Source organism: Haliotis rufescens, unplaced genomic scaffold, assembly GCF_023055435.1.
Source record: "Haliotis rufescens isolate VD_foot unplaced genomic scaffold, xgHalRufe1.0.p SCAF_19, whole genome shotgun sequence".
NCBI classification, from domain to species: Eukaryota; Metazoa; Mollusca; class Gastropoda; order Lepetellida; family Haliotidae; genus Haliotis; species Haliotis rufescens.
Genome location: NW_025963879.1, coordinates 10,592,142 through 10,618,718, shown reverse-complemented (window position 1 = coordinate 10,618,718; position 26,577 = coordinate 10,592,142). Strand labels below are relative to the sequence as shown.

Genomic DNA, 26,577 nt, shown 5'->3' with positions numbered 1-26,577 from the left:
AATAGCCACTTCTGTCAAGAGAGGAAGGAATAACTTCTAAATTTACAAGGTTACTGAGGACATTACCTAACTATATTTGGAGAACAGTAGAGAAGCTTTTGGTTGCTACAAGACATCCTTCAGGATTATGATAACTGTTCCTCACAGCTGACCAGAATAAAGCTATCCACGATCACATTCAAACAATTTAAGAAACTGTAGGACAACAACAAAAATAGGGAGGCTTCAGCAATACTATATTAACAGAGTGTGAAAACAGGCAGTGATTGATCTCCGGGCAACAAGGTACCTGGGGCCCTCTCAGGAGAGGAATGCTGTCTTTGTTGTGGCTTGTATGATCTGTCATGGAGACAGAGAGGCAAGGATTAGGCCTGTGACCAAACCAAGCCAGGATTGCTGGAAGAAAGGTATGTGTGTCATTTGTAGGAAATTGGTCCAAGCTTGTTTCCGTATTTGATAAGATGACTTGTTTTAATCAATGTTATGTGGATCTTTTCAGTGAACATAAAAAGAAATGGTCATAAGATTCAGCAACAAGTACAGCAGTAAATGTTACAGGCAAGGATGCGGTAAATGAGAGTACATTAGTCAAGAAGATGCTTTCTTCAAGAAACTCCTGGAAACAGTAGGACTGGCTGCTAAATGTCATGCGCCTTATAAGAAGTGCACAGACTCCATATGAGAGTTATGTAACTGCTCATATTTTCCGCAGCTGATGATGCAGGTCGGTGTAGGAGAAGGGGGCAGGGGTTGACAGCGTTATTGTATTCTACATCACACATTATGCTGAGGCGTCTTTTTCTGCTTGCTGATACAATACTTATTGCGTTTGCTGCATTAATAGTGAGTGTGTGCATATGGCTTCCTTCAATCTACCAGTTCCTTGACATGTCTGACTGAGGGTGTATAACAAGATGTCTCATGTCAATACCAGTATCTAGTGATGCTGTTGTCTCACTTCAGGAACTTCATATCAAGAATGTCACCTGCTGTAGAGTTGCTCCAAGAACGTCACCTGCTGCAGAGTTGCTATGGAGACAGGATGCAAATTCCATATTCTACATGCAGGTACTTAATTAATAGAGCTATGTTTTAATAAACACTATAAAAATAATAAAAATCTCATAGATAGTTAACACTTTAAAACTGAGCAACACACTTGACTTGAAAACAATCCCAGCTCATAGTATGATGCAGACAGCATGACCCTAGTGTATGACAGGCTACCATGTTTCCACATGACCCGAGTGTACAAAATGATACCATGTTTCCACATGACCCTAGTGTACAACACGCTACCATGTTTCCACATGACCCTTGTGTACAACATGCTACAATGTTTCCACATGACCCTAGTGTACAACATGCTACCATGTTTCCACATGACCCTAGGGTACAACAGGCTACCATGTTTCCACACGACCCTAGTGTACAACAGGCTACCATGTTTCAACATGACCCTAGTGTACAAAATGATACCATGTTTCCACATGACCCTAGTGTACAACACGCTACCATGTTTCCACATGACCCTAGTGTACAACAGGCTACCATGTTTCAACATGACCCTAGTGTACAACACGCTACCATGTTTCCACATGACCCTAGTGTACAACAGGCTACCATGTTTCAACACGACCCTAGTGTACAACAGGCTACCATGTTTCCACATGACCCTAGTGTACAACAGGCTACCATGTTTCAACACGACCCTAGTGTACAACAGGCTACCATGTTTCCACATGACCCTAGTGTACAACATGCTACCATGTTTCCACACGACCCTAGTGTACAACATGCTATCATGTTTCCACATGACCCAAGTGTACAACACACTACCATGTTTCCACATGGCCCTAGTGTACAACACGCCACCATGTTTCCACATGACCCTAGTGTACAACACGCTACCATGTTTCCACATGACCCTAGTGTACAACAGGCTACCATGTTTCAACACAACCCTAGTGTACAACAGGCTACCATGTTTCCACATGACCCTAGTGTACAACAGGCTACCATGTTTCAACACGACCCTAGTGTACAACAGGCTACCATGTTTCCACATGACCCTAGTGTACAACATGCTACCATGTTTCCACACGACCCTAGTGTACAACATGCTATCATGTTTCCACATGACCCAAGTGTACAACACACTACCATGTTTCCACATGGCCCTAGTGTACAACACGCCACCATGTTTCCAGATGATCTAAGTGTACAACACGCTACCATGTTTCCACATGACCCTAGTGTACAAACATGCTACCATGTTTCCACATGACCCCAGTGTACCACATGCTACCATGCTTCCACACGACCCTAGTGTACAACATGCTACCATGTTTCCACATGACCCTAGTGTACAACATGCTACCATGTTTCCACACGACCCTAGTGTACAACATGCTACCATGTTTCCACACGACCCTAGTGTACAACATGCTACCATGTTTCCACATGACTCTAGTGTACAACAGGCTACAATGTTGCACCATGTTTCCACATGGTCCTAGTGTACAACAGGCTACCATGTTGCACCATGTTTCCACATGACTCTAGTGTACAACAGGCTACCATGTTGCACCATATTTCCACATGATCCTAGTGTACAACAGGCTACCATGTAGCACTATGTTTCCACATGACTCTAGTGTACAACAGGCTACCATATTGCACCATGTTTCCACATGACTCTAGTGTACAACAGGCTACCATGTTGCACCATGTTTCCACATGGTCCTAGTGTACAACAGGCTACCATGTTGCACCATGTTTCCACATGATCCTAGTGTACAACAGGCTACCATATAGCACCATGTTTCCACATGATCCTAGTGTACAACAGGCTACCATGTTGCACCATGTTTCCACATGATCCTAGTGTACAACAGGCTACCACGTTGCACCATGTTTCCACATGACTCTAGTGTACAACAGGCTACCATGTTGCACCATGTTTCCACATGACTCTAGTGTACAACAGGCTACCATGTTGCACCATGTTTCCACATGACTCTAGTGTACAACAGGCTACAATGTTACACCATATTTCCACACGATCCTAATGTACAACATGCTACAATGTAGCACCATGTTTCCACATGACCCAAGTGTACAACATGCTACCATGTTGCACCATGTTTCTACATGATCCTAGTGTACAACACGCTACCATGTAGCACCATGTTTCCACATGACTCTAGTGTACAACAGGCTACAATGTTGCACCATGTTTCCACATGATCCTAGTGTACAACAGGCTACCATGTTGCACCATGTTTCCACATGATCCAAGTGTACAACACGCTACAATGTTTCCACATGACCCAAGTGTACAACATGCTACCATGGTTCCACATGACCCTAGTGTACAACAGGTTACCATGTTGCACCATGTTTCCACATGATCCTAGTGTACAACACACTACCATGTTTCCAGATGACCCTAGCTTATAACAGGCTACCATGTTGCACCATGTTTCCACATGACCCTAGTGTATAACAGGCTACCATGTTGCACCATGTTTCCACATGATCCTAGCTTATGACAGGCTACCATGTTGCACCATGTTTCCACATGATCCTAGCTTATGACAGGCTACCATGTTGCACCATGTTTCCACATGACCCTAGTGTATAACAGGCTACCATGTTGCACCATGTTTCCACATGACCCTAGTGTATAACAGGCTACCATGTTGCACCATGTTTCCACATGATTCTAGGTTATGACAGGCTACCATGTTGCACCATGTTTCCACATGATCCTAGTGTATAACAGGCTACCATGTTGCACCATGTTTCCACATGACCCTAGTGTATAACAGGCTACCATGTTGCACCATGTTTCCACATGACCCTAGTGTATAACAGGCTACCATGTTGCACCATGTTTCCACATGACCCTAGTGTATAACAGGCTACCATGTTGCACCATGTTTCCACATGATTCTAGGTTATGACAGGCTACCATGTTGCACCATGTTTCCACATGATCCTAGTGTATAACAGGCTACCATGTTGCACCATGTTTCCACATGATCCTAGTGTATAACAGGCTACCATGTTGCACCATGTTTCCACATGATCCTAGTGTACAACACACTACCATGTTTCCAGATGACCCTAGCTTATAACAGGCTACCATGTTGCACCATGTTTCCACATGACCCTAGTGTATAACAGGCTACCATGTTGCACCATGTTTCCACATGATCCTAGCTTATGACAGGCTACCATGTTGCACCATGTTTCCACATGACCCTAGTGTATAACAGGCTACCATGTTGCACCATGTTTCCACATGATCCTAGTGTACAACACACTACCATGTTTCCAGATGACCCTAGCTTATAACAGGCTACCATGTTGCACCATGTTTCCACATGACCCTAGTGTATAACAGGCTACCATGTTGCACCATGTTTCCACATGATCCTAGCTTATGACAGGCTACCATGTTGCACCATGTTTCCACATGACCTTAGTGTATGACAGGCTACCATGTTTCCACATGACCCTGGTGTACAACAGGCTACCATGTTGCACCATGTTTCCACATGAGCCTAGTGTAGACTAATGAGGCTACAGTCTGTGACCCATGATGAAACATTTACCCAGATATCAAGTTATGGATTATAATGCTTGATTTAAATCTGATAAAAAAACACAAAATCTCTGGAAAACATTTCCCATGCATTTAAATCATTCTTCTAGGTATGGCTTTGTTAAAAGCAAGTCGTTGAACAGTTTCAGTTATTTTCAAAAGAAACAATGAAATTTCATTTTTCAAGTTGACATAAAACTGGGGCCTATATTGCACCTTATTCTTATTTGTCATTAAAAATGAATTCCAGTTAGAACTTCAAACTGGTTTTGTGTATCATACTCCATGTTTGTCACAAGTGGAGCTGACTGCATGTATTCTTGGTGATGCTGTCGATGGCAGATGCAGCAGTCGTCAGGCCAACAAGTCACCAGACAGTTGCTGTCTCGGTCAGATGGCTTGTACCCTACAATTTATGACCTCTCACACTCCTATGTAGAATTTGACTGACCAGTTTTATTCCACACACCATATCCAAGTCTGACCTTTCAAAGGTACCATACTTGCTTTGATGTAGGAATATTTGACAGTGAGCCATTACACTGCTGCTCCTACAAGACCACAGTGTACTTTCTGTTTCTCCTCACGTGCAGCTTTCTTCTTCATTGCCATCTCTGTTATGGGCATCTGCAAACTTTTTCAACCCATCTGGGCATTCGCAAAGTTTCTAGCCTCTTCCTAGGCATCTGGAACATTCGGAATCATCAACTTGCTTGAGCCTGGGTACTACTTCTTATCCCCCATAACCCTAAGTTGCCCTTGACAGTCACAGTCTACACCCAGCCATAGAGAACCACCCACTGACACGGATATGGCACTACATAATGTCACAGTTGAGTACTCTGTGACACTGACATTAATACATACCAGCCAAGAACTACACCAGGGACAACATTGCTGGATGACAGGAGCTGACCACACTCTGATTAAACCATCATAGCCTGTTACCACCCAGGGGAGCTGGCCACTGACCACTGCTGGATGACAGGAGCTGACCACACTCTGATTAAACCATCATAGCCTATAACCATGGTAGACATGTTGGGGACATTTCCAAATTTGATGCATCAGTGATCAAAATGATGTCAAATGCAATTCCCTATTTTGACTTGTACCACATGTTCCTGTGTTTTTTCAAGTGAACATTTAACTTGCCTTTGCATGTGTTTGTGATAGAGCAGGATACAGTCACCCATTCGCAAACAGAAGGTGTCAAAATCGACCTAACATACTACAACCTTGTCATATTTCCCGCATCAGACAAACTCTATCAACAACTGTCAACAACATAAGATGGCCAACAAAACAACTTTTCATCTGGTTTACTGTATAATTACTTAGGGAACCATTGGAAATGGAGGACAAAGTCAAGGAACCTGGAGACCGGGAAGATTAACAAGAGATAAACCTGCTCGTGATGACATGGTGGCTCAGCTATTGATCTGTCGGAAATCCTGGCTGAGATGGTGTCAGGTGACAACAGGGCAAACATTGGAACACCTCTGATGTTCAAGCAAGTTTTCTCCGCTAAAATCTACTGCAGTCAAAATAAGATGACTCACAGTGTATAAAATATTTCTCCATTTTAAGCCAATATTCAGCTGATGTCTCCAGGATTACTGGAGTTTCATGGTGTTTTAGGCTGATGGGATCCACTGAAGCACCATCAGGACACAATATGGTGAGTGTAGCCATACATAGTCTTTTAATGTTTTCACTACCTGCTCATGTTGGTTTAAGATTTAGTATGTATCAAATTTGATATTTAAACAGTTCACATCATTTTGAACGCATACTGATATTTGAAACATAAAAGTGTGAAAGCACAATCTGGTTTAATTTTACCATGCAAACAACAGTTACACAGCGGCTGTACATATGCTGTCCTTCACAACAATAACACTGTCCTACTGTAACAAGCAGACAAAGATGGCAGCAGACATTTTTGACTTATCAGTAAAAAGATTGATGGAGTGAAGGCATATTTGATAGCCTATCAAGAGGTAGATCAAAAATGGAAGTACCAGGTACATCTTATGTTTATAAACATTGTAAACACAGAAGCAGTCCTCCTCACCACCATATCTAGAAGTCCTGCAAGTGCTGGTAAACACAGAAGCAGTCCTCCCCACCACCATATCTAGAAGTCCTGCAAGTGCTGGTAAACACAGAAGCAGTCCTCCTCACCACCATATCTATAAGTCCTGCAAGTGCTGGTAAACACAGAAGCAGTCTTCCACACCACCATATCTAGAAGTCCTGCAAGTGCTGGTAAACACAGAAGCAGTCCTCCTCACCACCATATCTAGAAGTCCTGCAAGTGCTGGTAAACACAGAAGCAGTCCTCCTCACCACCATATCTAGAAGTCCTGCAAGTACTGGTAAACACAGAAGCAGTCCTCCTCACCACCATATCTAGAAGTCCTGCAAGTGCTGGTAAACACAGAAGCAGTCCTCCTCACCACCATATCTAGAAGTCCTGCAAGTACTGGTAAACACAGAAGCAGTCCTCCTCACCACCATATCTAGAAGTCCTGCAAGTGCTGGTAAACACAGAAGCAGTCCTCCTCACCACCATATCTAGAAGTCCTGCAAGTGCTGGTAAACACAGAAGCAGTCCTCCCCACCACCATATCTAGAAGTCCTGCAAGTGCTGGTAAACACAGAAGCAGTCCTCCCCACCACCATATCTAGAAGTCCTGCAAGTACTGGTAAACACAGAAGCAGTCCTCCTCACCACCATATCTAGAAGTCCTGCAAGTGCTGGTAAACACAGAAGCAGTCCTCCTCACCACCATATCTAGAAGTCCTGCAAGTACTGGTAAACACAGAAGCAGTCCTCCTCACCACCATATCTAGAAGTCCTGCAAGTGCTGGTAAACACAGAAGCAGTCCTCCCCACCACCATATCTAGAAGTCCTGCAAGTGCTGGTAAACACAGAAGCAGTCTTCCACACCACCATATCTAGAAGTCCTGCAAGTGCTGGTAAACACAGAAGCAGTCCTCCTCACCACCATATCTAGAAGTCCTGCAAGTGCTGGTAAACACAGAAGCAGTCCTCTCTGCCACCATATCTAGAAGTCCTGCAAGTGCTGGTAAACACAGAAGCAGTCCTCCTCACCACCATATCTAGAAGTCCTGCAAGTACTGGTAAACACAGAAGCAGTCCTCCCCACCACCATATCTAGAAGTCCTGCAAGTGCTGGTAAACACAGAAGCAGTCCTCCCCACCACCATATCTAGAAGTCCTGCAAGTACTGGTAAACACAGAAGCAGTCCTCCTCACCACCATATCTAGAAGTCCTGCAAGTGCTGGTAAACACAGAAGCAGTCCTCCTCACCACCATATCTAGAAGTCCTGCAAGTGCTGGTAAACACAGAAGCAGTCCTCCTCACCACCATATCTAGAAGTCCTGCAAGTGCTGGTAAACACAGAAGCAGTCCTCCTCACCACCATATCTAGAAGTCCTGCAAGTGCTGGTAAACACAGAAGCAGTCCTCCTCACCACCATATCTAGAAGTCCTGCACGTAGCCTGCAGCCTCGGGGTATCGCGGTACTTGTCATGTACGCTAAACGGAACAAAATGCACTCACTAACCTTTATGATTATTTGTGTTCTCTATATCAGATATCATTTATTTTATCAAACATGCATATTTTACTGATAAAAGTTCATTATTTACATTAGTAGCTCCGAGTAAAAGCCGGGCCTCGCGCTCTGTTTGACAAGGGAGAGAACTCCATCGTATCGCAGTACAGAGAAAAGTTGTGTATGGAGGTCCGAATTGGACAAAAAGAGGACATAATTCTACCAACCACTTGGTATGATCATGCCAGACATCAGTGATTTGTCCAGACAAGTGCAAAGACAGCACAAGTAAAATTCTAAATGTGTTATCAGCAATAGGTATTCAATGCATATTTACCGAAAAGTAAGAGAAAAATATTTTTATAAGTCAACAACAAAATATCAGAAATGATATTCTAAGATTGTTTATAAAAAAATTGGATGACAGTAATTTGTCACAAAATGGAAAAATGTTAAAAGTCAACAATAAATATATAAAAAGCACTCCTAGTATGCCAAAAGTATGTATTTATCTTTTGGCTACTAGTGAAGAACGTATTTCTAAGTTTGGCATTATGGCCCTTATGATCTCCCAATAGATTCTGGGCACAGAGCGGGAAAAAATTGCGGACTACATAACTTCCGTTACCTAATTAGTCGCCATGAATATGCAGATGATCTAGTTCAGGTCAATAGAGAAAGTTTACTTGGGGAACTGCGGGTTATATTGTTGGCCATTGATAGATGGGGGGTAAGGCAATATTGAAAATGATGCCAGAAGTAAGTATCAACGCATTAATAACTCCTTACTTACAGCAGACGGAACATACTGAGGAAATTGAAATTGTTTACGAAGTGAGCACTTCCTGGTTACTGATTTGCATTAATAGACAGAAGCTGGGAGGCGTGTCCCGTGTGAACTATCGGAAATCACAAATGCCGCAATACGATGAATGCCGCAGTACCACCGAGTCCAAGTATACTGGTAAACACAGAAGCAGTCCTCCCCACCACCATATCTAGAAGTCCTGCAAGTACTGGTAAACACAGCAGCAGTCCTCCCCACCATCATATCTAGAAGTCCTGCAAGTGCTGGTAAACACAGAAGCAGTCCTCTCTGCCACCATATCTAGAAGTCCTGCAAGTGCTGGTAAACACAGAAGCAGTCCTCCACACCACCATATCTAGCAGTCCTGCAAGTACTGGTAAACACAGAAGCAGTCCTCCACACCACCATATCTAGAAGTCCTGCAAGTACTGGTAAACACAGAAGCAGTCCTCCACACCACCATATCTAGAAGTCCTGCAAGTCCAAATTCATTGTATACCATCAAGCATGTCCAGTGTCATGACCTTCAGTTTGGTGAGATGCCTGCCTACAACCTCACACCAGGTTAAGTACCTTGCCTCAGGGAACATATGTGGAATCTAAAGGCATTTGTACTGAATGTTTAAATCATTTCTGACTTGAATGACATCAAAGAATTCCATGGACAGTAAGTGAGTTATGAGTTATCCAGTTATCACTTTAAGAAACATATTTTAAGGCTTTGACCCTGAGGATGACCTTGACCAATGACATGGCTATCAAGGAGTTACACATGATATGATACCCCAGAGATGTCCAAGCATCACATGGTTTATAAAATAAAGAATTGTGATGGCCGACAAATTCAGGCAAAACCTTAAAGCATCCCAATTTATATGGGACTGCTTAATAACTTGTTACAGATCACACACTTTGCATTTATAATTCACTTACATTCATTCCAATAACCCTGCTATGTGGTACTTATCTGTATGAATAATCCACAACATTTTAAATGACCAGGCTCATGCACATCCTGAAATATGCTTTCCTATTTCTATGCATGTCATATATAATGTAAATTATTCTATTACACCAGTGGACTACAGAACACAGGAAACATCATTCTAACTTCAATTTTTTAACACCTGATTTTTTTACCTGCTGAATGGGAGGGGTGTCATCTATGGCATCTATCTATAACAGTTTTTGTATTTGACAATTTATCATCTTTTGGTCCAACGCCTATTTGCCAGAGTAATCTGATTAGCACCACAAGGACAAACCATTTATCCATGATCAACGTCCTACAAAAAATAAAATGCCATTATAATTCCTGACTGAAATATGTGTGGGCAAATGTGAACTGCTGCCAAGGCCGCCAACTGCACAACAACAGTCACCATCCATCCTCTGTATCGGCTGAAATGTCAGTGCAATCATGCAGTGTGAGGGTCTGTCCACAACCACAAGATATCTACCACTCCATGGGGACACATACAAAGAGTACTTAATGGATGGACAGATGTGAAGGCACTCGTTATGGCGCTGGGGTGCTCAAAGGACTTGGAATACATTCAAGCTTTCAATAAACGTAATACAACTGTTTCAGTATCTTCAACATATAATGCAAGATTGGGGGGTCAAATAAATTACAGGCAGTTAATATTTGTAAATTACACCTAATATGTGAGCATCAGCTCCAGACTCTCTCTCAGCTCCAGAGGGGTCATGGGTGCCACGCCTACACTCGTTATGAATAGCGGCATCTAGGTTACGCCATACTTCACAGTGACTTACTGCCATAGGCTGAACCTTACGTAACTGAATCTGTTCTTCTGTTTAGTTAACTGCAGCAAAATCTTCTTGTAAATATGAAATCAAATAACCAGTTGGTCAAATCAAAATTAAATCCAGTCTGTTTTAATATGACATCTCTCACTTTCAACATCTGTAAAGTTCTTATGTTCTATATACACATGTATATCAATTTGAAGTTCTTACATTAAGTGCTTCCAGTTATAAGTAATTCTGAGTGATTCAAATCTGAAAAAGAATAATAGCCAATCTTGTACATCAAGAAAACCGCCACTCTAGAAATGTACAGTGTTTTGTATGTGAAGCATATGTTCATCAGTGTTTACTTACTGTGGTGGAAGAAAGCACACGTTCATCAGTGTTTACTTACTGTGGTGAAAGAAAGCACACGTTCATCAGTCTTTACTTACTCTCATGAAAGAATGTGAAGCACATGTTCATCAGTGTTTTTGCTGGTGAAAAGTCTTCCGCTTCGTTGCACTCAAACAGGCACACCGCAAAGAACTGAACCATCCGGAAGAATATCTGCTCATCAACCTTCTTGTTGTGGACTCTCTGGAACAGATTGGAACGTGAAGAAATAAATAAAATACAAGTTCATCAATTTCTTCACAGATGTGTTCTCTGTTTTGGTACAGAGGTTTCCCTACTTATTCTAGTTAAGTAATATTTCATCAACACATTCCATTTTATTTTTAGGAATGTTTTATACCAGACACACATATATTCAGAAGTGAAGAAACGCTTGTCCTACCGGGCGAGCACATATTTCAAATGTATCAATTCATCTCTTATTGGTTTCAATAAAACATGCAAGATAATTTTGAGTTTCAACTACGTTTTCACCTCTCACACGTTTTATAGCAATAACCATGAAATACATGTCTCTCATTTCAGAAATAGACGGCACACTTACGTGAAAGTTGTTTGCGCAGCAGGTATCAAAACATGTTTTTAAAGGGAGGTAATTCTATTTACCGTATTTTCTTGAGGATAATGTGCACACCTCAGTATTCAGTGGGGGGTGGGGGGTGGGGTGTGTGTTCTCGTTTTATGTGCAGAAAACAATAACATCGTATATCTTCAGCTGTAAACATTTTTTCTTGCAATCTATCTTTGAATCACCCAATAATATAACTTAAAAGAATTTTGATGTATTGATTGGATGAATTGTATCTGAAACTATTATCTTAACAGGAATAATATTTTCCAATATTGTATTATTTTAGTTGCAGCTTCTACTATATATATTTAAAATAACAAATAACCATACATGTAGCACTTTGGTACAGCTGATTGCTATTACTGGACATTTTTTACATATGGAACAATTTGACCAGTCACCATTGAGGCGCTCGCAATCTGGAAAACTATATGTTGACATATAATAGTCAAACAACAACCAATATGACTTTTAACAAGTCAAAGTATGGCATTTAGGATATATGTAGCCATTCACTGTCAATTAAAATTCATCTCAAGGCATCAATAGTGGTTATCTGACCATGGTTGCTGTAAATAATCGCATTGAGTGATCTATACCTATCACTTCACACACAATTTCGCCGACTGTTGAATGAAATTTTGAACAAAGTAAATAAATTAGAATAGAAACATAAGTCCACATATACAATGAACACCTTTTATAACCAGACAGTGTAATTACAAGATTAAATGGTGTACTTCAGTACAGGTTTTTTGACATGGTATTTCCAGTGTTAAGTGCTCACAGTAATGTCAAAGCGAAAGTGAATGCTTTTGTGAGGCCAATGGTTGATGTATGGGTTTTTAATTGAGGACAGTAGTGTTTGATGAGAGAAAAAAAGTTTTCATTATAGAACAGTTCGAAAAAAGGAATTCGTATTTAAAACAATGACTGTAAGACGCATGGTTAATGAATGTGGATTGCAGTAACAGTAACTATTTCGTATTGTCTGTCGGAAATATCACCAACTATCAGATTCAAAGTCTGGACTTGTGATTTGTTTAAGAAATAACTAAAGAAAGGAACAGTTACTAATAGCTTCAGAAAGGAAACATCAACATTTCCAAGGAAGAGTAGGAAACACTTTAATAGCTGTGAATATGAACAAGTTATGCTTTAACTTCAGCACAATATGTAAAATTAATGAATATATTTGTGATTTTTCAATTTAAGAAACTTCAGTTACAGAAAGAAAACGTAATTAAAACTGAGAACATAAACATAAACATGAAATGTAGAAGGACAAGTGAAAATACTGCAGGACCAGTCCAAAATACCATCTACTTGCCCTGCAAGACCAGTACAAAATACCATCTACTTGCCCTGCAGGACCAGTACAAAATACCATCTACTTGCCCTGCAGGACAAGTCCAAAATACCATCTACTTGCCCTGCAGGACCAGTACAAAATACCATCTACTTGCCCTGCAGGACCAGTACAAAATACCATCTACTTGCCCTGCAGGACAAGTCCAAAATACCATCTACTTGCCCTGCAGGACCAGTACAAAATACCATCTACTTGCCCTGCAGGACAAGTCCAAAATACCATCTACTTGCCCTGCAGGACAAGTCCAAAATACATCTACTTGCCCTGCAGGACCAGTACAAAATACCATCTACTTGCCCTGCAGGACCAGTACAAAATACCATCTACTTGCCCTGCAGGACCAGTACAAAATACCATCTACTTGCCCTGCAGGACCAGTACAAAATACCATCTACTTGCCCTGCAGGACCAGTACAAAATACCATCTACTTGCCCTGCAGGACTAGTACAAAATACCATCTACTTGCCCTGCAGGACCAGTACAAAATACCATCTACTTGCCCTGCAGGACTAGTACAAAATACCATCTACTTGCCCTGCAGGACCAGTACAAAATACCATCTACTTGCCCTGCAGGACCAGTCCAAAATACCATCTACTTGCCCTGCAGGACCAGTACAAAATACCATCTACTTGCCCTGCAGGACCAGTACAAAATACCATCTACTTGCCCTGCAGGACCAGTACAAAATACCATCTACTTGCCCTGCAGGACCAGTACAAAATACCATCTACTTGCCCTGCAGGACAAGTCCAAAATACCATCTACTTGCCCTGCAGGACCAGTACAAAATACCATCTACTTGCCCTGCAGGACCAGTACAGAATAAAAAGCCCGGGGATCACACTTGTTTCAGAGTGGAAAAGAACATAACACACTGTGGATTGACTTGATGATACACATCATACTGAGACAACACTATGGCATGGTACACAAGCACCCTTGCATGAGGCAGTGATTCTGCTGTGTGATATTGCTGACAGGGCAATACACCTACAGAGAATCTGGTTTTCTGGTTTTTACTGATCAGACCTGACATTGCCTCCTCTCACTGAATTCCACCAGCATGCCAATTGCCCTGAAGCATTCATCACGTTGTAGAAAACGCATTCCCAATCTGTTCACAAATACTGCATTACTAACACCAATCACAAGCTATTTATCACATTGACATATTCTCAACATATTACATTGCAGAAATTCTGCCAGTTAGTGTTGCTGTATCACAGCATCCTACTAGGGAAGCCAAAAGTGATGCAGGTCATAGATATTTGAAGGAATGGTGCTTAGTATCCAAGTCTCATAGTTTGGGCTGAACTGGAATTCAAAGCCCTGACCAGGCTGGGGCTTGTACAACAAAGAGGCACATATCTACACTATAACATGTAGCTGGATCACGAAGGGTACTTGGGGTTTTATGCATCCCGTGTTAGGTTTTATACCATGAGCTGGAGGTGGGGTATATGGGATTGATGCTGCTGCTGAGAAATACACGTGCAGCCTGTTTTCTTCATGTTAGGGTATAAGGGATTTATTCTCCCGCTGAGAAATTTATTTCCCTCCAAGGCGGGATACATAGTATTTTATCTCATCCTTCTGACACGGAGGTATGATTAAGTCTGCTGTGCTGGGCCACTCAGCCTCCTATGTCTTCAACTCATGCAAACATGGCTGCATAGAGAACAAGTGATTCAAGTGAGAGTTTGCCTTCCTTGGTTGTCACTGTACTATCCCTCCAGCCAGTATGACCACCAGATAGGAACTTGAATCCTAGATGTTTCACCAAAGCTTAAAACACATCTGTGACGTCACTCTATTGTTTAAACACTCCATTATTTTTCATGAAAGGACAGCTGTTTGTCAGTTATACATTATCTTGAACAAACATTACAATTAATTTACGCTTGGTATAGACGGAACTATTCTTTTATATATAGACAAGTGAATGATTTCAAAGTTTGTTCGAAAATATGTGTCGCCAGCAGGGTTCGAACCTGCATTGTTTGATATTAAAAGCTAAAAGAAACATGTACACAGCAGGATACTTATAACAATATTCATATTTAAAGCAATTAGGTAAACTTTTGACTTGAAAAATATTCAGGTAAACATATATTTGTCCTTGTTCAGGGCTCTACATTTGCTTACATCCCTGTCAGCATGTATTTACAACATGCAAGAGATTAACATAATACTAGCTTAAGACCCAACGAAATTATGAAGAGCCGTGTACCATCAATTGTAAATGTCAGTTCGCGACGGAGCTTGGTGCACGTGCAACAGCGGCAGAGAATGTACTGCTTGTGCATCATGCAAGGGCGACTCACACAGCAAAAATACAGTCTACAAAGAGTTCTGGTTTATTTTTCAAATATTTTGCACAAGTGAATGTTTTGTTAAAGTATAAAAGTAGGGATGTCTTTTAAGTAGGGGAATATCCTTGTAACTCTCCATTCCTTAAAACTAATGGGCCTAAGCTCCATTGTTTTTAAGGAATGGAGAGTTACTCTACAGAATTCAAGGGGACTTTAATCAAGGTACTGTCATCGATGTTGGGTACTTAATACTAGACATCCTGGAACTGGCACTTGCTGTCTAGCGACATGCTGACTGCAGGAAGGCAGTGCCGAGCGGCCCTGACACAGTACACCTTCCACAGATCCTCTGTTCCTACTACACTGCCTCCACGGCTCATCACTTCATCAACTATTGGCAAGAGATTCAATACTACACTCATTCACTGTGAAGGGGTTCAGAGAAGCATATGGATGCACTACTGGTGCAACTACTGGTATTGGCAGACTTTCCAAGAGTGAAAGGAGAACTTTGTCATAGTGGTCTCCTGGCTGATTCAGCATCGTCACAAAGCTTATCGTGTCATCATTTGCTAGGATTGAGTTGACTGCTAACAGAGTTTTAGAAACTTGAGGAAGAGAGCTCTAATTATTGTCTTATATAAGATGGCTACGAGATAAATTGCAAAGAATGTCCTATCATGACGTCATTTCTGGAGATTTGAATATGCGCTCATAACTTGATGACGTCATATATTGGACGACGTCATTTTTTAGATGGAAGTGTCTAGTAAGTTGTTCCCCATAGATGTAGCTGGGCTACGCAGATAAACTCAGTGGCCGAATGATCGCATCGAAAAATGGGAGAGATATGACAATCAGTATTTGGAGAAAAGGTACAGATAATCAATGTGAGGATTGTGAGAATATGCAGGATATAACAAACTTCACCCCCTGTTCATAAAATGGACTTGTCTGACATTTATTAGGTCGAATTCTATTTAAGGAGTCATTATTATTAAAATCTGGGTAAATATCGTTGAAGCTTGTACATTTTATCAACATCCTTAAAGGTGTACATAATGCTGATATCTCACAAAAGAAATAAATGGCTTGTGGTCGTTGTTTATCGTACAATAAAACACTGAATTCTCCCTGCAGTGTTTTATTGTATGAAAAACTCGTCATTTATTTCTAAAAAATACAGTAGAAAATGAACATTACATAGTAATGGTCATAATGAATTAACACAAAAGCCCTGACTGCCTTACTATAAAACACTTAGACGTAGGTGAATAAAAAAATTTTTACAACATAATGCGGCTATAACCAACTGATTTTCTACCTCAAAGAAGCATAAAAGTCATTATTTTCTTACATCAGTAACAAACTGGTCCAACTAAATCAGTGTCACTCACCACTCAAACAACATACATGTAATTATCCTATTGCTACTACTTTACACTAACAGAAGATTGAACCTCAATTTGTGTCCATTACAATCAGCTCAATACCCACACCAATCTGCAGTGCATCAACTTTGTCATAGTCTGCAACCCTTGAGGGACCGTTTCTATGATATCTAAGTTGCCCAAACTATCCATTGACTCAATCCTGATCACAAAAACTATTTTACGAATATTCTCACCAGCAGATGTTCCTTAAATATAGAATACTAAACTAGCTCCTGTGTATTGACAATTTTATAAAACTCATGAATAATGGGAGAGAGTACAGAATTTTATTTAGTATTTGCGGTTTATATTTTTTCTTAAATTTCACTGTCAAGTGTGAATTGGCAGACATCTACATGATCCACAGCTTACTCCAATTAGGTTTAACAGAATAATACTTCAAACACGTCAAAAGTTGATACTTATTAATTTAATACCATACAACGGTCCACCTTTAGAATTCATGGGTCCATTCCACATAACTGTCGTAGCGCTAAAGTTATCATAATAACGCTTATACTTTAACTCTTTCAATACCGCAGACCGGTACAAGACCAATGGCCAAGACGTTATGAGTTCCCAGACACCGCAGACCGGTACACTGGCCAAGCCGTAGACACGTCAAAATACATGACTATATAATTTTATTAACCTACCATATCATTAATTTATTAAATCTATCACATTTCACAATGTCTGAAATACGTATTTCATTTCAATTTACCATATTTTATTGATACACTGTAGATATAAAATTTATTCACTATTTCTCACAATGTAATTGAAAATAATTCTCGGAAACATGCTTCGACAACAGGTTCACATCGAACATGTCAAAGAGCAAAATAAGGACGTTTCAAGGAAATTTTAACTATGTTATATAAAGTAATTAATATAAGTAAGTAATCAACAAAAATATATCTAAAAGTTGTCAAACTTACATCTAAGGTATTATTTCCGTCTCTTCGTGCGATCGCGGATAATGTAAGTCAAATGACACCTCGGCTTTAGTCGCCTCAATTTTTAGGCTAAGACATGATGTAATACCTAAATATTTGCATGAGAAATCTTTGTCACAGCTTGTAAATTATAGCAAAACATCCAAGAAGTTCCATATTTTTAATATAGATCGCAATTTCCTGCTTAAAACAATCAGAACAACACAATTTAACCCAAACCTTTCGTCAAATCTGAAATTTATCATACACGAGGATGATACCATTGCTGTAATTTGATTGGCTGGCTTAGGTCATATGCTTAAATGTGACCAATCACAAACATTGTAGCAGATTTTGGCAAGAAAGCATCATTTAAATTAAATTTCTATCCAATAAAACCGCATGTCACAGCTTTGAAATGACTCCAGGGGAGGTTACTGTTATACAATACTGTCATGACGCCATAAGCTTTCTGATGATACTTGTTTCGAAAACAGAGGTATTTTCATGTTACTAAGCGGACAGCCACTGTTTAATCACGAAATTGGTAATGACCGATACTATTTAAAATTCTTTTTAAAATATTTTTTCTGAATACATGAATAATAAAACTAAAAAGGAATAGGTTAGCGGATATTATGAAATCTTATATTTGTCGAAAATTGTCAAATTTTCGCACCCTTGGTGCTTAATCTGGAATGTGTTTGCTTACATTTTTTTTATCTGAAACTAACTGAATCAAGTTGTAAATGCATTATAAAGATGTTTTACAAGCAGATAACTTGCTTCATAAATGTAGACTTGATCTGTCACACAAGAGTCTCTGGGAACTCGGTGTCACAGCAGTAAAAGCTTCTGGTTGACTGGTGTTGAAAGAGTTAACATAGACTTACAACTGTTGCTGCGCTACGATGACCTTGTGGATCGGGGCCCTGCACCACAATGTTTACAATCACGTCACAATGCCCTATGTCATAATTTACGGAATTTTGTTGTAAGATTGACGAGTGAAACAATGCCATGTGACATCAGCCTAGCAACAGGGATGGTGGCCATTGAGTGTGCATAAGCTCCTCTCAGCGATCTATCATCTCCACACACAATGTCATTGAAAAAGCCCAGCGATGTTGGGAGTTTTTAATTATGTTCCCACAATACATAAGCACACACTTTGGTATTACACAATCAGTAATACAGCTGTATGTTTATTAAAGGGGTGATCTCTTCATGGGCGAGAAACAAAAATCAAAACCTATCAATGTAGATTAACAAGTCGACTGTCATTTTTTGAGAAAGTGTTGCTGGGATGGAGGTGACATCAGCAGTTTTCATGGAATATGTTTAAAGATTGATCACCCCCATCTCATTGACTTCTTGTGCAGCACTGTGTTTCTTAGATTGTCAAAGGGATTAGGGAACTATTTACAAACTTACAAACTGCAAGAAGTTTATACAAATTTGAGTACCAAATATGTTCCTGATCTCATGTTGAATTTGAATTTGAATAGATTGAATATTAAAATACTAATTTTAGCCAGAAGTTATGATTATTGTTACTCTTTAATTACATTACACTGGATTGTTTGATAGACATTACTTAGAAGTTGACGGATGACAACTGTCATTACATTGATTTGACAATATGGCCAGACTATCACTGTAGCCACATTTACTATTGGTATTTTAACTGCCATTGAACCAGTCACATCAGGCCAAGGCAATCACAAAGAATCAATAGTTTGAGCATAACATCCCTACTCAAAACACACTCTATCCCCATGTGATAGCTGAAGTGTGCACAATCTTCACATGACATTCAGTTAGAAGCCTACCTGTGAATTGACATATCTTGCAAACCACAGTCTCCCGGGTGCATGCTGAAATAAAAGAAACAAGTTTATTAACATAATCAATTTAAGTTTGACTCTCTACCTTCACAACTTCCCACATTTTGTCTGCTTATAATGTTCAAATTCAATTATAATCAAAGAGCGTTTTTGTTCCGGTGTGGGATTGCCAGGCATATATAGCAAGTCTAGACAGTACTGGACAGTTGGATGAAGTCATTAGGAAGGCCCTGATCTTCCCATGTCAGGTCCTTGGTGTAGACATCTACTGATTACTACTCTGGCAGGGTGCACAGACAGGTCACTGTTCAGTTTCGACATGGTAGATCTCTTGCACACAATGAGATTAACTGTTTTGAATGTAAAATCATATGCTAAGTATCATTGTGGGCCAAGAAGACATTGGTTGAAAATTGTATGTTATCAGTGTGGAGCATGGAGATTGGTTGAAAAATGTTTGTTTGTTTGTTTGGTGTTTAATGCTGCACTCAGCTATATTCCACCTATATGACGGTGGTTTGTAGGTAATCAAGTCTGGGCCAGACAATCCAGTTATTGACCTCATGAGCACCAATCTACGCAATTGGGTCACGATGACATGCATCAACCAAGTCAGCGAGCCTGACCACCCAACCCCATTAGTCGCCTCTTACGGTAAGCATGGGTTGCTGAAGACCTATTCTCTACCCGGATCTTCATGAGTCAGGTTGAAAAATGCATCTTATCAGTGTCTGCCATGAACAGATGATGATGTTGGGGAGTACACCCATGGTCATGGCACTGATGATGTTGGGGAGTACACCCATGGTTATGGCACTGATGATGTTGAGGAGTACAGCCATGGTTATGGTATTGATGATGTTGGGGAGTACACCCATGGTTCTGGCATTGATGATGTTGGGGAGTACATCCATGGTTATGGCATTGATGATGTTGGGGAGTACATCCATGGTTATGGTATTGATGATGTTGGGGAGTACACCCATGGTTATGGCATTGATGATGTTGAGGAGTACACCCATGGTTATGGCACCGCTAATGTTGGGGAGTACACCCGTGGTTATGGTATTGATGATGTTGGGGAGTACACCCATGGTTCTGGTATTGATGATGTTAGGGAGTACACCCATGGTTATGGCATTGATGATGTTTGGGAGTACACCCATGGTTATGGTATTGATGATGTTAGGAAGTACACCCATGGTTATGATATTGATGATGTTGGGAAGTACACCCATGGTTATGGCATTGATGATGTTAGGGAGTACACCCATGGTTATGGCATTGATGATGTTAGGAAGTACACCCATGGTTATGGCATTGATGATGTTTGGGAGTACACCCATGGTTATGGTATTGATGATGTTGGGGAGTACACCCATGGTTATGGTATTGATGATGTTGGGGAGTACACCCATGGTTATGGTATTGATGATGTTGTGGAGTACATCCATGGTTATGGTATTGATGATGTTGGGGAGTACACCCATGGTTCTGGCATTGATGATGTTGGGCAGTACACCCATGGTTATGGCATTGATGATGTTGGGGAGTACACCCATGGTTATGGCACTGATGATGTTGGGGAGTACACCCATGGTTATGGTATTGATGATGTTGGGGAGTACACCCATGGTTATGGTATTGATGATGTTGGGGAGTACACCCATGGTTATGGTATTGATGATGTTAGGGAGTACACCCATGGTTATGGCATTGATGATGTTGAGGGCAACAAAAGTCGCGATGGTGCTCATGTTGAAGAGAATGTCATTAAATTCAAGTAGCAGAGACCAGGAGAAATAACAAACAAAATTCTCACTGAAAAATCATTGCTTAAAGCAGTGGTTAAAAAATCAGGCAGACAAAAAATGCCAACAACAGACACCACAGAAAGTCATCTGTCATACTTCCCCTCTCCCATTAGGCCCTCCATACACTGGAAGCCTGTAGCAATGGGATTATATAAAGATTTATGCAAAATGCCCTAAGAAAATCAATTTCTGTCATAATTTCCCAATAAATCAGCAAAAATATCCCCAGAACTGACAATGTCTCCATACTCTCATTTTAGCTGACTTGCTGTTATTTAACAGTTTGTAAACAAAGCTAGATAGTGAATCGATTCAAAATAGTTATTTGCCGTAAATCTCCCTTTGTTGTGATGAAGACGCTAACACAGAGATTTCAAACTTGATTCATACATTCTTCTTGTTCAAAAGATGATTCAAAACAAACCCCTTTTGCCTGAGATTAAGTGGCAGTTCATCCTCTATGTGAAATGAACAGTGACCTTACACTCCAATTTCAATTCAGATCAGAAATCCAAAGATAAAAGCAGAGATCTCCAGTGATGATCAAAGAATGACTTTCAGTGAAGAGAAGGAATGAGCTCTGATGATAATATCAGGAATTAGATCCTCTGATGAAATAAGGTATGAGCTCCCATGATGATATTAGGAATTAGATCTGGTGATGATCTAAGGATAATGAGCCCTAGTGATGATATAAGGAATGAGCTCCCACGTTGATATAAGGAATGAGCTCCCGTGATGATATAAGGAATGAACTTCCGTGATGATCTAAGGAATGAGCTCCCACGATGATATAAGGAATGAGCTCCCGTGATGATCTAAGGAATGAGCCCCTGTGATAATCTAAGGAATGAGCTCCCGTGATGATATAAGGAATGAGCTCCCACGATGATATAAGGAATGAACTCCCGTGATGATGTAAGGAATGAGCTCCCGTGATGATCTAAGTAATGAGCTCTCATGATGATATAAGGAATGAGCTCCCACGATCATATAAGGAATGAGCTTCCGTGATGATATAAGGAATGAACTCCCGTGATGATGTAAGGAATGAACTCCCGTGATGATCTAAGGAATGAGCTCTCATGATGATCTAAGGAATGAGCTCTCATGATGATATAAGGAATGAGCTCCCACGATCATATAAGGAATGAGCTTCCGTGATGATATAAGGAATGAGCGCTGGTGATGATACAAGGAATGAGCTCCCGCGATCATATAAGGAATGAGCTCCCGTGATGATATAAGGAATGAGCTCTGGTGATGATACAAGGAATGAGCTCCCGCGATCATATAAGGTATGAGCTCCCATGGTGATATAAGGTAGGAGCTCCCGTGATGATCTAAGGAATGAGCTCTCATGATGATATAAGGAATGAGCTCCCACGATCATATAAGGAATGAGCTTCCGTGATGATATAAGGAATGAGCTCTGGTGATGATACAAGGAATGAGCTCCCGCGATCATATAAGGTATGAGCTCCCATGGTGATATAAGGTAGGAGCTCCCATGGTGATGATATAAGGAATGAGCTCCCGTGATGATCTAGGAATGAGCTCCCATGATGATATAAGGTAGGAGCTCCCATGATGATATAAGGTATATATCCTGTGATGATCTAAGGAATGAGCTCCCGTGATGATATAAGGAATGCGCTCCCGTTATGATATAAGGAATGCGCTCCCGTTATGATATAAGGAATGAGCTCCCGTGATGAATTGGCTCTTATAGTGATGATAATGCTAGATTTCCAGTAAGACAAAGAAAGTGTTCTATTAAGGGACAACTGTAAATCTTGAAATTAACATGAGAGCGAATAAAATGTGAAAAATGCGAGGAGTCTTTGTTCGCATTAATAAAACTTCACATTCATGTCTCCAAAATGACTATCAACAAAAAGATGGCCTCACTGCACATTTGGATAGTGAAAATACCAACTTGAATATAGACACAAACACGGTTTATTGAGCAGCAGTTGAAACAAGTACATAACAAAGTCATTTAAGGAATACGAATAACACAATAGGCATTCGGTCAGTTATCACTTCTGGGGTCAAGAATTCTACCCACTTGTGTCAAACTAGGAATCACTGACCACACCAGCAGTCCAGACAGACGCCACCCACGCAATGCTTCGTCAAAGGCCGACCCGACCCGACCCGTACCAATAGGCTTATCATGGTTATAGGCCGGGAACACCAAATCTGAATTTCAGATAGTCCTGGTAAAGCCGAACTCATAAATAGAGAGATTCTTTTGTTGGTACCGGGAGTGCCAAATCAACAGATTACCTGTGAGTGCACTGAACCGTGAATGCGTACCTTTGATAATATAAACAAGGCATACCGAAATACATTAGTAGAAATACACTTTATGACATAAACAAGTTATTCAGAGTTGTTGACTGTTTACAGTTGTAATGAGTCTACTCACGATGTGTTTACAAACAAGGCGCTTGTTTTAGAAGATCAAACCAACCAAAAAGCTTTCATAAGCCGAATTGTAATAATTGAAATAACATCAATATGACACTGAGTAAAAACACATGCTTTGTAAGTCTTATATTCCACAATAATACCACCAAAATGGCAAATGCGTAAGTGAGAGTGAATTTAACAGAGAGTGTGAGAGGGGGACAGCATCTGTACTATGGCAGGTATAGATTTTGTAGCAAAAGCTACCCACTAAAACAGAAGCTCCATATGTGCGGGTATTCAAATATTTGCATGAGAAGGCACATGACCTGAACATGATTCTGAGTTGTCTGCCCACAATGACGTCTGTAGCGTGTTTCCACCAACCATAGTTGTCAGAGGGTGTTTCTTCTCCCTCACCCAATGTATCTGGAGATGTGTACAGAAAGAAGGGCTGGCACCCTACTACAAAGAAAACCCTGAGGTGAAGAAGTTAGTTCGGCGTGCCGCTGCCCTGCCCCTTGTGCCACTTGACGAGGTGGAAGAGGTGTGGTGGGAGACAATTGCCGATAGCCCTGCAGGACCTAAGATCACCGTCTTCATGGACTACGTGACAACATTGTGGGTTGAAGGGAGGCAGTTCAGACGTGACATCTGGAACCAATTTGGCAACTCTGGCCACCGGACTAACAACAATCTTGAATGGTGGCACCACAAGATCAAGCAGCTTGCCAGGAAGAGCCAGCCTATATACTATTTCAGAGAGAGCAGTCCAACATCGTGTCAGCATTCTGCGATGGAACGGCACTCCCTCTGCACCTCCCCATAAGCAACGTTACCTCCAGATCGATGCACGCCTCAGATAATTTAAGGACAATTTCTTGGAACTTCTTAACTGGGAATGAACATTAATATGAATAAGTACATCTAATACAGTCTTTAATGCAAAAATAAAATAATAAAATGGAGGAGTGGTACTCCATTGTTTTCCTATTATTTGCCTGGTACCAGGAGTGTCAAATCCTGTGTCAATGAACCGTGTCTGAGTCCTTACTGGTCCCGGGAACGCCAAGAGGATTTTTCCCTAAATATCAAATATGGCACTCCCGGGCCAACACCTTTATCACATACCTCAGATCTACAGCCTTTGTCTTGTCATCTGCCTTCAAGTCTGTTGACACCTTCTCCACGTACCAATCAGTGAACTGTTGTTGATTCAATTATTTTATTGCCTTTGAACTTCCTTAATGCCGGTCAACAGACTATATAAACAGTGTGTTGGTTTTAGGAAAACACTGTAAATTGTTTTTATGGAAGTGCTCTACTCAGCTTAAATAAGCGGTCCTATTTGCTGTTGGATTGGATTAAGGTAAGGATATGTATCATTCCACTGGGGATGGGGTTGGGGAGTCGCATTGATATTGAGTCGCATTTTTGGCTTAAATTGGGAGTCTGCAGTCGTAATTATTTGGAGACACATTAATTTCAAGATTTACAGTATCTCCTGCAGTCAATGAACATGTCACATCATCTTACACTCAACTGGCTATTGGTCAAACAATGTCTACAATCTGAGAACAAATACTAAGAAATACTTCCTCACTCCAAAAATCATCTTTGACATAGCGTAACTGTCCCCTCCAAATAAACTCCTAAAAGCAGATTAGAATCCTCAAGTGACACAGTTCTCACAAATGTGGAGTTACAAATGGTGACCTGGTGGAATTACAACACTGATCACGTACACTGAAAGGTCAGAATCCATTAAGAAACGATATACTGACAGCTGCAGAAACTATTTGAGAGGAATATAAAAGTTGACCTGTCATATACATTGAGGGAAGTGTGCTGGATATTGATTTGGGAGAATGAAAGTGTCCAGCATCTGCGTGTTGATACTGCTGCTGGATGTGACTCAGTGCCTGCATCCCCATGAAGACACAAGGGTAAAATTTATGAAAGGTCAGAGATTGATTCTGATAACATAAGAACTCAATCTCTCTTTTAGCACAGACAATTTATCAGAAATGTCTGAGTTCAAATTTTTTGAATGAAACTGAGACTCTGAGAATGGGCGGCCATTAAGTTAAAAAATACATCAGTTAAAATAAAGGTCAAAAGTATGCAATACTATAATGGTGTCACTTTGGTAGCATAGATTATTATTTTTAAATTGAAATTTCTTGTTATTTCAATTATTTTCAAGGTTTTTTCATTTTACTTCAAGCTTTTTCTTATTAGTTTGATTATTTTCTCATTATTGCAATTGCAAGTTTATTTAAAAAACCTGTAATTTCAAAATATTTCTTGTTGGTTCAGTTATGATCTTGTTATTTCAATTACTTTCTTGAAATTACAAGATTTTCTACATTACTTCAAATATTTTCACATTATTTATAAAAACTTGAAATTCTGAATTTCTTTTTGTTTTTTCAATTATTTTCCCGATACTTTGATTCTATTTTCGTAATTTCAATTATTTTCTTGAAATTTCAAATTCTTTCTCACTACTTTGATTATTTTCTTGTAATTTCAATTATTTTTTCGTTATTTCATGTTTATTTAAGGAAATCGAAATTATGATTTCTTTTCTCTCGCTATTTTTATTATTTTCTTTGTATGTCAAGTTTGTTTAAAATATAATCAATGTAACAAGAAAAGAATCGAAATTTTGAGAAGATAATTGAAATG

The 26,577-nt window shown here is 40.2% G+C and overlaps 1 protein-coding gene across 1 annotated transcript in view; it reads right to left on the bottom strand.

The window, feature by feature from the left end:
- The window catches only part of LOC124138956 (uncharacterized protein KIAA0513-like), a 95,406-nt gene that overhangs the window by 13,660 nt on the left and 55,169 nt on the right, over positions 1–26,577 (bottom strand). Inside the window, exons 4-5 of the mRNA XM_046505881.2 lie at positions 19,643–19,687; positions 11,219–11,363 (exon numbers count right to left, since the gene is read on the bottom strand). Coding sequence (XP_046361837.1) covers positions 11,219–11,363; positions 19,643–19,687 — 190 coding nt within the window. The remainder of the gene's footprint in view (positions 1–11,218; positions 11,364–19,642; positions 19,688–26,577) is intronic.